This window comes from Aethalodelphis obliquidens, unplaced genomic scaffold, assembly GCF_003676395.1.
Source record: "Aethalodelphis obliquidens isolate GAN/ISIS:26980383/991018 unplaced genomic scaffold, ASM367639v1 scaffold7, whole genome shotgun sequence".
NCBI lineage: Eukaryota > Metazoa > Chordata > Mammalia > Artiodactyla > Delphinidae > Aethalodelphis > Aethalodelphis obliquidens.
The window spans coordinates 12,999,388-13,012,585 of NW_020837951.1; the positions used below are offsets into that span (position 1 = coordinate 12,999,388).

The 13,198-nt window shown below is 47.7% G+C and overlaps 2 protein-coding genes across 3 annotated transcripts in view; one reads left to right on the plus strand and one right to left on the minus strand.

The window, feature by feature from the left end:
* Positions 1 to 407: 407 nt before the first annotated feature.
* On the minus strand, positions 408 to 870 carry LOC113620210 (60S ribosomal protein L30-like). The gene has a single exon (XM_027105975.1). It carries the CDS (start codon positions 805 to 807, stop codon positions 460 to 462), a length of 348 nt encoding a protein of 115 aa, XP_026961776.1. The 5' UTR covers positions 808 to 870; the 3' UTR covers positions 408 to 459.
* Positions 871 to 12,671: 11,801 nt separating this feature from the next.
* Positions 12,672 to 13,198, plus strand: part of GGTA1 (glycoprotein alpha-galactosyltransferase 1 (inactive)) — a 90,139-nt gene continuing 89,612 nt past the window's right edge. For both annotated transcript variants that reach the window (XM_027104987.1, XM_027104988.1), the window contains exon 1: positions 12,672 to 12,830. In XM_027104987.1, the coding sequence (XP_026960788.1) occupies positions 12,742 to 12,830 (89 nt within the window). In that variant the 5' untranslated portion in view covers positions 12,672 to 12,741. The remainder of the gene's footprint in view (positions 12,831 to 13,198) is intronic.

Sequence of the window (13,198 nt, forward strand, 5' to 3'; positions counted from 1 at the left end):
AATTGTTTCCTAAAGTTGCTTCAGTTAGTTGTTTTCTTCCCTATTGCTTTCAGTGTGGTGATGTTATTCATTTGTCATACTGTTGGGTTCATCTGTTACTGTTTGAATAACTTTGGGTGTTTCCCCTGCATCCTGGTTGCATCTATTTATTTAGTCAGCTTTGGGGTATGTGAAATATTGTCATAGCTCTATGAGTCAGAGCTACACAAAAAGTCAGAGAAATTCCAATGGTCTTTCTCTTCTCCACCCTGTCTTCGTTTCCCTTTCTTTCTGCCTTGTTCACACCTACCCCCTGCAGATAACCAAGCCCATTAGCTTCTGGTTTATTCTTACTGTATTCCTTCTGCTCAAATAAGTAGACACATGCATAGTTTATTATGTCCCTTTGAAAAACATCTTTATCTTTCTTTTTTTAAAACAAGCTCCGGCCAGTTTTATTAAAGAAAAATTGTACATGAGTTACTTTACACCAGCCTGTTCCAACATGCTTCTAATGATATCAGAATCACCTGGATCAATGATAGCAAGTGTCCATACTCTGTAGTATTTTCCACACGCTGTGCCCAATTCAATATTATTGCCACTGTAGTGATGGACACCAGTTTTGGCCAACATGGCATAATACTCTATTTCAGATTTCCTCAAGGCTGGGCAGTTGTTGGCAAGGATGACCAGTTTCGCTTTGCCATGCCGGATTATTTTCAGAGTCCGCTTGTACCCCAGCACGTACTTTCCACTTTTCACAACCAGTTGGAGCCTAGAGTTGATCGACTCCAGTGACATTTTCATCTTCTTTGCGGCCACCATCTTCCTGCCTTAGGTGCGGGACACCCCCAGCCCACTGCAGCCGCCAAGATGGCCGGAGAGCAAGAAAAGGCCATATTTACCTTGATAGATATTTCTCCCAAGAAGATACACAGATTGCCAACAAACACATGAAAGGATGCTCAACATCACTAATCATTAGAGAAATGCAAATCAAAACTACAATGAGGTATCACCTCACACCAGTCAGAACGGCCATCATCAAAAACTCTACAAACAATAAATGCTGGAGAGGGTGTGGAGAAAAGGGAACCCTCTTGCATTGCTGGTGGGAATGTAAATTGATACAGCCACTATGGAGAACAGTATGGAGGTTCCTCAAAATACTGAAAATAGAACTACCATATGACCCAGCAATCCCACTATTGGGCATATACCCTGAGAAAACCATAATTCAAAAAGAGTCATGTACCACAATATTCATTGCAGCACTATTTACAATAGCCAGGACATGGAAGCAACCTAAGTGTCCATTGACAGATGAATGGATAAAGAAGATGTGGCACATATATACAATGGAATGTTACTCAGCCATAAAGAGAAACGAAATTGAGTTATTTGTTGTGAGATGGATGGACCTAAAGACTTCATACAGATTGAAGTAAGTCAGAAAGAGAAAAATAAATACTATATGCTAACACATATATATGGAATCAAAAAAAAAAAGGTTCTGAAGAACCTAGGGGCAGGACAGGAATAAAGACACAGACATAGAGAATGGACTTGAGGACGTGGGGAGGGGGAAGGGTAAGCTGGGATGAAGTGAGAGAGTGGCGTGGGCATATATATACAACCAAATGTAAAATAGACAGCTAGTGGGAAGCAGCCGCATAGCACAGGGAGATCAGCTCGGTGCTTTGTGACCACCTAGAGGGGTGGGATAGGGAGGGTGGGAGGGAGACGCAAGAGGTCGGGGATATATGTATACGTACAGCTGATTCACTTTGTTATACAGCAGCAACTAACACACTATTGTAAAGCAATTATACTCCAATAAAGATGTTAAAAAAAGAAAAAAAACATATTTATCTTGAAAACATTTTGCAAATATTTCTATAAGGTAAATTCCAAGCCTGAGATTTCTGGTGTGTGTTGCATGTTTCCTGAATTATGCAAATTGCCTCCGCCTAGTGGAGTAGGTGCTCAGTGAATATTTGGGGAATGAATGATTTCTTGGCTTGACACTAACACACTGTATGATTGGGGGAAAGTCTCTTCGTGCTTCTGGACTTCAGTTATTACAACTCTGTAGGCAAGGGAAGGCTCTTCCAGCTCTGAGGTTGCAGCACACTGTGATGAAGGTATCAGAATGTGCAAGTGCACCTCGTTTTATTGCGCTTTGCCGATTTTCCTTTTTTTTTTTTTTTAACAAATTGAAGGTTTGTGGCAACCCCGCATCAAGTGTGTCTATCGGTGCCATTTTTCTAACAGCACTTGCTCATTTCGTGTCTTTGTGTCACATTTTGGTGATTCTCCCAAAGTTTCAAACTTCTTCATGCTTTTTTTTTTTTTTTTTAACATCTTTATTGGGGTACAATTGCTTTACAATGGTGTGTTAGTTTCTGCTTTATAACAAAGTGACTCAGTTATACATATACATATGTTCCCATATCTCTTCCCTCTTGCGTCTCCCTCCCTCCCACCCTCCCTATCCCACCCCTCTAGGTGGTCACCAAGCACTGAGGTGTGATCAGTGATCTCTGATGTTACTACCATGACTCTCTGAAGGCTCAGATGATGGTTAGCATTTTTAAGCAATAAGTTATTTTTTAACTAACGTACACATTTTTAAAGACATAATGCTATTGCACACGTAATAGACTATGGTATAGTGTAAACATAACTTTTATATGCGCTGGCAAAGCAAACAATGTGTGTGACTCACTTTATTGCAATGTTGACTTTATTTCGCGATACAGGCTTTGCTCCAATGATCTGGAACCCAACCCGAATATCTCCGAGGTCTGCCTGTGTCTTTGGCCTTTTCCCTCCCCGCCTTTCATGATTCCCCCCCACTTCTTGCTACCCCTCTGTTCCATCTCCATAAACAATAACAAAAAAACAATAACAACCACAGTAACGATGGCTACAGCTGTTCACTGAGCACTTGCCTCGTGCACTCATCTTCAATCCTCACAAAAACCACCTGTGAGAGGAGCTGTTATGATTCCTACTTTAGGGGTGAGGAATTTGATGCCAGGGAGGTTTCAGTAACTTGCCTAAGGCTGCATTGTTCTAACTTGGGGAGGAAGACTTGAACTCTTAGCTGTCTGACGTCTGAGTGCACGTGGTCGTGCACTTGGCACACCTTTCTCCCTGTCCCCGTGGTGCATTCCTGTAAGCCTGGTTCTTAACAGATCGTTCACCAAATCTCCCATGCTGGGCATTTCCCATTCCTGGTGAATATAAATGACTGCTCTACTCGCAGGCCAGTCAAAGCCTTTCTCCTTCATGGCTACTCAGGTCTGTACTGGGCTCTGTGATTTTCCACAGGGGATGTCGACTTGCCTGAACTTATGTTAGCACGCAACTGGTTTTGTTCTTGCAACATTCGTCACATCCTGTGTATTAATTCTTTGGGCCACAGCTTAAGTAGCATCACCCTTGGGTTTTCAGAGGCCGTGTGCCCCAAGAGCGTCTTTCTTCTTAGGAACAAAGAGGCTCGCAGCCTGGAAAGCATCCGTGGACCAAAAGGTGACTCTGACAGTGAGGACTTCCAGCCCTGGAAGAGCTGTCAGGAGAGTAGGTGAGGGCAGCAGGACCTGCCTGGCCCCCTGTGTGTAACACTCAGTCAATGTTGCTTCTGTGGCTGGTTTGAGAGGCAGACGATCCCCTTTCTGCACGGGGAGAGGGAGCTTGGTCTCAGCTGCATTTCCTGTGGCTCAAGAGGCAAGTGCTAAATGGGGTTTCACGTGTACCTACTATTAGACAATGTCCCCTGGCAAGGCAGTACAGGAAATGCACAAAGGTCCCAGAGCTAAGGGGGCTCTCTCAGGACACCTCTTTTATTTTTTTATTTAACATCTTTATTGGGGTATAATTGCTTTACAATGGTGTGTTGGTTTCTGCTGTATAACAAAGTGAATCAGCTATACATATACTTATATCCCCATATCTCCTCCCTCTTGTGTCTCCCTCCCACCCTCCCTATCCCACCCCTCTAGGTGGTCACAAAGCACCGAGCTGATATCCCTGTGCTATGTGGCTGCTTCCCACACCTCTTTTTGATGATAAATGCTGCCCAGGGCCGCTGCCTCACATAACTCCTGAGGCTCTGTTCATATAGAAGGAAGCAATTCGACTCCAATAAAGATCTGTTAAAAAAAAAAAAAATTGTACATGAAGTACTAAGAATGCTGCTCCGCTGGCCTCCATGCTGGTAGAGGCCCCGGAAATCCTGCTTCCATTTCCTGAGCCAAAACTGAAGGCTTAGTTTTGCTGAAAATGAGGAAAAGGGAGAATTTTAAGAAACACTGTGGCCTCCAAATTCTTGCAATTCCTGCATTTTTCAAAAGGTCTTAATGAAAATTAGTACCGAAAAAATTATTTGGAAAAGAAACAAGAGAGAAATGCCCCGATCAGGTCTTTTCAGGAAATTCCAGATTAAATAAAATGGAACAGAGTCCTCTGCTACAGGACTTATCAGAGCCTTTCATATACTGAAGACTCTAAATCCAAGAGGAAGAGAGGGGCTATGTGCGCGTCTGGAGCCTGTGCTCCTCAACGGAAGAGGCCGTGACAGTGAGAGGCCCGCGCACCGCGATGAAGAGGGGCCCCCGCTCGCTGCAACTGGAGAAAGCCCTCGCACAGAAACGAAGACCCAACACAGCCAAAAATAAAATAAATAAATAAATAAATTTATAAAAAAAAAAAAGAGAGAGGGGCTATGACATTTCTCAAACTTGTTTCACTATAGAATTTCCTTTTTCCTCTTTTTTGAAACTAACGTTTCAGGAAACACATTGGGAAACTCTGGCGTAGGAATGTGTTTTCCCCCCAAAAGTCAACTTTCCTCAAGGATGTGCAGAAAACATCATTGTCCCCCTCGCGTCCCTCTCAGCTTGAAGCACCATTCCGTCCCTGAGACGGCCCAGCCCACCAGCCCACGGGTCCTGGAATAAACTGTAGTATTTGTTGAATTCCAGTATGAATGGTTGCTCAGCTTGTCCAGTCTGTATGGCTGAGATGCCTCAGTTCCCTGCTTAGTGCTGTAGCTCCCAGCCTGAACGGGGCTATCGGGAAACTGCTATAAAGGGTATGACTCCATAGACTTCTGTTCTAAGCGGGGCTCTGCCCCTCCCCCCCCCATACCCTATGATCTACTGTACTTTTTTGCTCAAGCTTTGGCATTAAACAGAAATGGGTTCTCATTTTGACTCTGCCACTCCCCAGCCATGCGAACTCGGGTGTTATAAGACCCCTTCTGGGGTCTTAATTATGCCCACATTACCAGACTAGTACTAGATAAAGTGTGTGATGAGCTTAGGCCAGTGCTAGGCACACAGTAGGTCTCATAAGTCCTCTTTGGTTGAGTGATCCCAGCTACGCTAATGACGGGCTGTGTGTCCTTGTGCAATGGACTTTTTTTTTTTTTTTGACATTGAAAATAGAAATCTCACTTTTATTGACAAGATGGGGCCACCATGGGCAGCTCCACAGAACACAAATCAGCAGTCCCAAGACAAGAGTATAAAATTACAGCAGACAGGTTAATATTCTTCACCCGCATCTTCTCCCTCAGCGCTATCAGCTCCAGCCCCCTCACAATCCTTCTCAAGGACAGCCATATCCCCACGGGCCTCAGAACACTCTCCTTCCTCCATGTCCTCACCCACGTACCAGTGAACAAAGGCACGCTCGGCATACATCAGGTCAAACTTGTGGTCCAGGCGAGCCCAGACCTCAGCGATGGCTGTGGTTTTGCTCGGCACGCACACAGCTCGCTGTACTTTGACCAGGTCTCCACCAGGTACCACAGTGAGAGGCTAGTAATTAATGCCAACTTTGAAGCCAGTGGGGCACCAGTCCACAAACTGGATGGTATGCTTGGTCTTGTTGGTGGTAACGGCAGCATTGACATCTTCGGGAAACATATCACCACTGGACAACAGGCAGCAAGCCAGGGCAATGGACTTCCTGACCCTGAACTTCAGTTTTCTAATTCCTAAGGTAAGAATGATCATGCATATTTCAGCAAGTCATTGGGAAGTTGAACAAGACGATGCGTGCAAATGCTCTTTGGAAGCTATGCAGTCCTGTAGAGTTATAGTAACCATGGTAACAACAATGCATTAGTGAAATGTAAAGTTGCTACACCACCAGGAACCCATTCTAAATCCCCGAGGAATTCTGTGTGCTTGGCACTAATTCCTATGGATTGACAACTATTCAGCCCACAGATGCTGTGAGCTGCCAGTTCTAGGCCAGATTTCAAGCTCAGGCTGGGGACACCTATCAAGAACTGGGAGAAGTATGAGATTTTGCCCTACTTATGAGCTAACTAGGGTGCCCACAGAAAACACGAGAGCCTTGGGCCAGAGACAAAGATCTTTATTACTCACGGCATGGCAGATGGCATAAACATCAGCATATTTGCCCCAGTTCCTCTGGCCCCCAGGTCCCACGGCGGAAAGGCTGCCTGATTTAAAAAATAAACAGAGGGCACCTGGTTAAATTTGAATTTTAGATAAATGATCAATACCTTTCTTTAGTATGTCTCAAATATTGCATGGGACATACCTATACTAAAAAAGTAGCTCATTGGGAATTCCCTGGTGGTCCAGTGGTTAGGACTACATGCTTTCACTGCCGAGGGCCTGAGTTTGATCCCTGGTCAGGGAACTAAGATCCCACAAGCCTCACAGCATGGCTAAGAAAAAAAAAATTTTTTTTTTAATTAAAAAAAAAATGTAGTCATTGTTTATTTGAAACTCAAACTTACAAGGGTGTCCTATATTTTACTAGGCAAGTCTAGGCGAGGATGACAGAGATGGGTCCAGCTGGATGCCTCACATGCAGTGGGTTGCAATACAAGAGATGAACACCAAGCTTTTACAGTGGGCAGTAAGCATGCCTGCCCTTCGATTCAGAGAGAAAGACTCTCCATCTTCCAAGGCTGTTTGCTATACAAACATTCTTGAAAAGATAGTCTAAGGCTTTCCTGGTGGCGCAGTGGTTAAGAATCTGCCTGCCAATGCAGGGGACATGGGTTCGAGCCCTGGTCCGGGAGGATCCCACATGCTGCGGAGTGACTAAGCCCGAGCGCCGCAACTACTGAATCTGCGCTCTAGAGCCTGTGAGCCACAACTACTGGAGCCCATGAGCCACAACTTCTGAAGCCCGTGCGCCTAGAGCCCGTGCTCTGCAACAAGAGAAGCCTGTGCAGTAAGCCCGCGCACCGCAATGAAGAGTAGCAGTGAGAAGCCCGCGCACCGCAATGAAGAGTAGCCTCTGCTCACCGCAACTAGAGAAAGCCTGTGCGCAGCAACAAAGACCCAACACAGCCAGAAATAAAAAAAAAAAAAAAAAAAAAAGATAGTCTAGAACAGTTGTCAGTGTCTCTGCTTGCAAGATTTGAGAAACCCATGGAGATTCATCTCCTAAAATATCCTGGGCGAACAGGTGTGGGGAAGAGGGCATGGCTGTGGCTTCCGTTCCCTGGAGTCAGTATCCTGAGATAAATGCTTGTCAGGGGGGCTTGGTTCCACCCATTTCGCTTCCTAACCTCCCTCCCCCACTCCCTGTTACAATATGCCTCCTTTGCAGGAGCAAAGGGGGTTATATGATAATTCAGGTGCAGTTCTAACAAAGTAAGAGATGGATGCAGGAATTCCCTGGTGGTCCAGTGGTTAGGACTCAATGCTTTCACTGCCATGGCCCGGGTTCAATCCCTGGTCAGGGAACTAAGATCTCCACAAACCACATGGCGCTGCTGGAAAAAGAAAAAAAAGAGAGAGAGAGAGATGGATGAGAATACACATCCTCCCCCTTTCCATTCATCCAGCAACTGTTTGTCCAGTGCCTACGGTGCATGGTTCAGGTGCCAGTCTGGGCACTGGGGCTGCAGCAGGGCAGGAGACTCACCTGGTCCTTGCCCTCACGGAGCTCACAGTCTGATGTGTTTGTGAAGGGGACCGAGAGAAAAAATGACTGCTTTCTGTAAGGAAACAGCTCCACTGGTAAAGCCCCTGCTCAGTTCTCTGCCTGGGGCCCTCAGCTGCAGCCACATGGGTTTGTTCTCCGACCCCCCTTGTGTGTCTCCACTTCCCCGACTTTGCTTCCACTGCAGCCGCTGCCTGGCAATGCCTCCCCTTCACCCCTTCCCTCCTGCTGATATCCTGCTTTGTTTGGGAAAATTTCCCCTCAAATCCCTCTGCCTCCAAGAACCTTCCTCAGAATGATGCTTCCTTGCTCCACGCTCCCACTTATGTCTCGGCCTCCCTTTGAGCACCGTTGATACACAGCCTGCTCTGAATCACAAGTACAGGGAGGGGCCCAGAGCCTGGACTCTGAGGTCAGACCACCTGGGTTCCAGGCCAGGCTCAGCCATCTTAAAGCTGAGCAACCCTGGGAAAATCACTCTGCCTCTCTGGGCTCTGCCTCTCTCATCTGTCGAGAGGGGTCATAGTGAGGACTGAATACGAAAAGTCAGGAAAAGGACCCAGCATCGAGCAAATGCTAACTCATTAAGTCACAGTGAGGATGATTGTGACAAATTGCTTTACATTTTATGTCTGTTGATTCCTCACCACAGCCCTAGCTGGCAAGTTTTATAATCCCCATTTCACAGATGGGGAGACTGAGGCTCAGAGACTTGAAGTGATTTGCTCAAGCAGTGCTAGCAGGTGCTAGAGCTGGGACTCAAACCCTGGCTGGCCTGACTCCAGCGTCTGTGTTCTTCCAGCGACAGAAAACCTATGGGGCCTGGGAGCGAAGGGCACTGAGAATACTGTCTGTGGTCTCTGGAAGGCAAGGAACTATGGCACTGAAAAGATGACGATTTTCCATTCTAACCTTCTCCGTACAGAACTCTCGTTGTCTCCTCTAATATCTTTTCTTGCCGTTCTGAATCTCCAACGTGGGAGAGATGGGCCATCTGCAAGAGGAATAGACTTTGCGGACAGTTGAACCTCTGGTTGTCTCGGCGATGCTGTTCCCAACCTCCCCGGCTCCACCTCCGCCAAGATCTTCCCATAATAAGTCACTCTGAGCCTTCACAGAACGCAGGCAGCTCATTTCCTTCCACTCTTGCTCTGCCTCGCCATCCCGCCCCCTCTGTGTCCTTGCTCCGGAGCCCCAGGACACTGGTGTCGGAGCTGAGCCCTGCTCCAAGGCCTCCTGCTTGCCTGGAGCTGGTTTGCTCACAGGAGAGTCGGGGCTCTGAGTTTCCTGATGCCCCTGGATGCTGAGAGCCACACTTGGAGCAGAACTGGACAAAGGAAAGTGCTTGGCTCGGGCCGGTGGAGACAGCCTGCCCCGATCCCCCCAGGCATCCCCGGGGACCAGTACCCTCTCTCCTTCTAAGTCCTAGCAACAAATATGGACTCTTCCACTCTCTCTGGCAGCAAATCCTGTCCCATCTCCCTTCTTCAAATTTAGTGAAGCCCAGCTGCACCCCCACTTACCCTCCATTGACAGGAAGTCCTGTGTCACACTCTGGAATTGCTGGGGAAGTCCTGGGATGCTTTGGATGGCTTGTCACTGCTGCCAACGCAGCTGCGCGGCGCTGCTAGGGTGCTGGTCTCATGTCTGTCCACTCGGGCTGCCCCATGTTCCCCGGGCTTCTGGTTCAGGCCACCGTGAGCCTCCCAAAGTTGGGGTGCTGAGCCGGCAACTTCACCCCTACTGTGGTGAGCTCTAGACCTCCTGCAAGTTCACTGTTTTGAGTAGGCTAAACTTCTGTAGCCATTAGACCCAGAATGTAGTGACCTAACACAATGGAAGTTTATTTTTTTCTCTCATGATAAGATCTAGGAGGTTTGTTCCAGGTTGGTGGGATGGATATGGGGCCCAGGCTGATGATGGATCAGCCATTGTCAACACAGGGCCCCCAAGGTCATCCCACACACAGGAAGGGGATGAGCAGGGAGGGGCTGGGATGGGAGGTTTTCGGGGCCAGGCCTGGAAGTGGCACTCATCACATCCTACCGGCTCCAACGCCATCATTTGGCCAAACCTAACCTCGAGGAGGCTGGGGAATGTAGCGAGCTGTGAGCCCAGGAAAGGAGAGAGTGGATGTCCATGGACCCAGCGGTCTCTGGCAAGCCAAGCTTTCTCAGGTCCTTAGCTTTTTCTTCCTTGCATATGATCTCCGTTTTGTACTGCCTTGCCTCAAACAGGAAACTTAGCTCTGTCTGAGTTACACACACACACACACACACACACACACACACACACACACACACTCTTTGTATCAAGCACTCCTGGGACTGGCAGATGTTACTGATGATTTGTAGGTCGAGAGGGGACGGTGTTACAAACCACTTCTGGGGAGGAGTGGAGAAGCATCATCAATTCTAAAGCTCTCCTTCGGCCACTCCTGTTTACCTGGAAGTCTGGCTGGTCCCCCCTCCTTGGGGCTGGCTTTCTCCATCTTGCTGGGTCTTCTGTTTGCCCCTTCCTCTCCCTTCCCCCACCCCATCTCTTATTTTCCCTTTCAGGAACTCCCACCCCAAACAAAGCCTTTCTGTTGTGTCTTATCACACCCAGCCTCATGAGTCTCTCCAAGATGTTTATCAAGGTATTTCCCCCAAAGACAGTTCCCAGCTCTTAAGATAAGAGCTTTGTTCACATTTCCAGTAACCCCTCATGAACTTGACGTCTGACACCAAGAGAAGGAAAGAACTTGCTTAATTAGAGAGCTGATAAGTAATAGACTCCCCACTTGGCCAATAGACTTGACTCTAGGACTGCAGGCTGCGGGCTAGGCGTGGCTAAAGAAGGGCCCTGACATTTCTTAGGAGCTCTGCGCAGTTCTAGGCCTTGACGTTTCTTATTTGACCTGGAAATTCTCCCCATTTCACAGATAAAGAAAGTGAGCATCAGACACAGAGAAGCCGCTTGCCTGAAGTCAGCGGTGGGCTGGGCTGCTCTCTCCTGCCCAAGTCCCCACCTGGGGGCAGAAGCCTAGAAACCTGGGTCTCAGCTCCAGCTCTTCTGTTTGCTCTGTGACCTTGGCTGCATCCCTTCCCAGAGTTGAGCCAGTCCGGTTGGACTGAGCAGTTCCTCCCAGCACTGACGTTTCGGAGGCCAGGATTCTACCTCTATCGGCTCTGCTGATGCTTCTTCAGCCCAGAGACTCCCCCGCCTTTTGCAGGCTCTGTGGCTCCCAGTTTCGACCCCAGGTTGCAGGCTTGTGACGGACTTTGTAGGAAAGGAAACGGTATTCCCTGCCACCCCTGACCTCACACTTCCTCCTACCACCGTTCTATGTGCAACCAGCAAACCCCGAGCTCTGCTGGCCCCAAATTGCTTTCCAAATAACCCAGAGGGCTGAGCTCCTGAGGAAGGAAGAAATTAGACAAATAAAGCCAATCCAAAAACTTTCTTCTTCTTCTGGTCTTGGGGAGTAGCATAAGTTCAGTGCTTCAGAATGTCCCCTCCCTGGCTTCCCAGTGCCTCTCCCACCTTTACACAGACAGAGCACTTTGCCAAAGGTAACCAAGGCGTCCCAGTTTGCCTGGGACTTACCCCGGTTTTCAAACTGAAAAGCTAGCATTCCAAGAACCCCCGCTCAGTCCTAGGCAAACCGGGATGTCGGTCACCCCACGGTCACCTTTAATATTTTCTACCTTAAGAATTGCTTAGTGATTAAGACTTCAGTCTCTGGAGTCAGATGGACCAGGATTGAGTCCTGCCTCTGCCCCTTATGAGCTGTGCATCACTGGGCAAGAGACCGCTCTTCCTGGAGTCTTAGTTTCCTCCATTATTGTAAAATAGAGACAATAAAAGCATTTTGCTTCAGAGGGTTGGTGTGAAGGTTGACCGAGATGATGTTTAGTAGCATCTAGTCCCTTGGGTCACAGAGATCATACAGATCCAGCCTCACACGTGAGCATCGAATAGATGTGAGGTGTCTGATGGAAGCTGGTACTCAGTGTCGCTGGGGCACGAGGAGGGGTTGATGAAGTCGGCCCATGGGTGACAGGAGACACTTGAGGGATGGAGAGCCATTTGGGTGGGGCCTTGATAGATAAGTAGGAGTTACTCAGCAGGAGAATGCAGAAGAACATTCTCAGCAGAGGAAACAGGCTGGGGAAGTGTGTGTCTGGTCAAATTCAGCTGAGCCGGAACTACGTTTCTGGAATTACCTCTGGGCTGGGGTTGGCCGTAAGAAAAATCGCATGAGGCTTGGAAAGTGGAAGTGAATGTTGGAAGTGGCCGTGGTGTTTATGGTCAGATGATGAGGACGGACGCTGTTGCAGCTCATGCATGCTGGCATGCCTCTACAGGGTCTCCTCTCTCTTTTTTTTTTTGGTGTGATGTAGCAGCCAGGCCCGCACCTGCTTCAGCTCCCATTGGATTTTCTCCTTCAGTTTCTTCTTCTTGTTGTTTTTTGTTTTTGCTTTTTGGTTCGGTTTTTGGCGGGTTCTTATTTATTTTCTTAGGAGGTAATTGAAAGCAGGTTATCTCAGAGTCACTTTTGTGATTTAGCTAAGAAACTACTACCAGGACATAGAGTGAAAATTTTCTTCTTTTTTTTTTTTTTTAAATTGAAGTATAGTTGATTTAGTGTTGTATTAATTACTGCTATACAGCAAAGTGATTCAGTTATACACATATATATACATCCTTTTTTAATATATTCTTTTCCATCATGGTTTATCATAGGATATTGGATACAGTTGTCTGTGCTCTACAGTAGGACCTTGTTGTTTCCCTTCCATTTCTTCTTCATCTCTTGGATCAATTTCTTCAATGAAGGCTCCACTTCTGCCCGTCAGCCCCTTGACGGAAGCTACAGGTTCGGACACAAGGAGAGACAGCGTGGGTTCCAGTTCCTTCCCGTAAGCCCCAGCTTGCCCTTGCTCTCCCCAACTCCTGACGATTTTCCCTCTCTAGTGCCTGCTCTGCTGACCTCTGATGCTGCACTAGATGCAGTGACCACGGCTATGCGTAAACAACTGATGCGCTGTTACACTCCCATAATCGCATCAATCGCTCCCTGTAAGATACCCCAATTCTCTCCCACGCCTAGTGGTTCTTCACCCAATGGACCCAGACTGATTCACTGAGTCCCGTGTGACTGGAAGCTGGAGAACCGGCAACACGGGGGCAGCAGGAGTGGTGGGAAATGAGGATAGAGAGGTGGGCTGGAGCCCCGGGAGCTGAAAGGCATGAATGTCTGGGCAAGGGGCTTGCAATTTTTCCTGCC

Excerpts from the sequence above, each read along its gene's own strand:
- LOC113620210 (XM_027105975.1), bottom strand. The coding sequence starts at position 807 with ATGGTGGCCGCAAAGAAGATGAAAATGTCACTGGAGTCGATCAACTCT.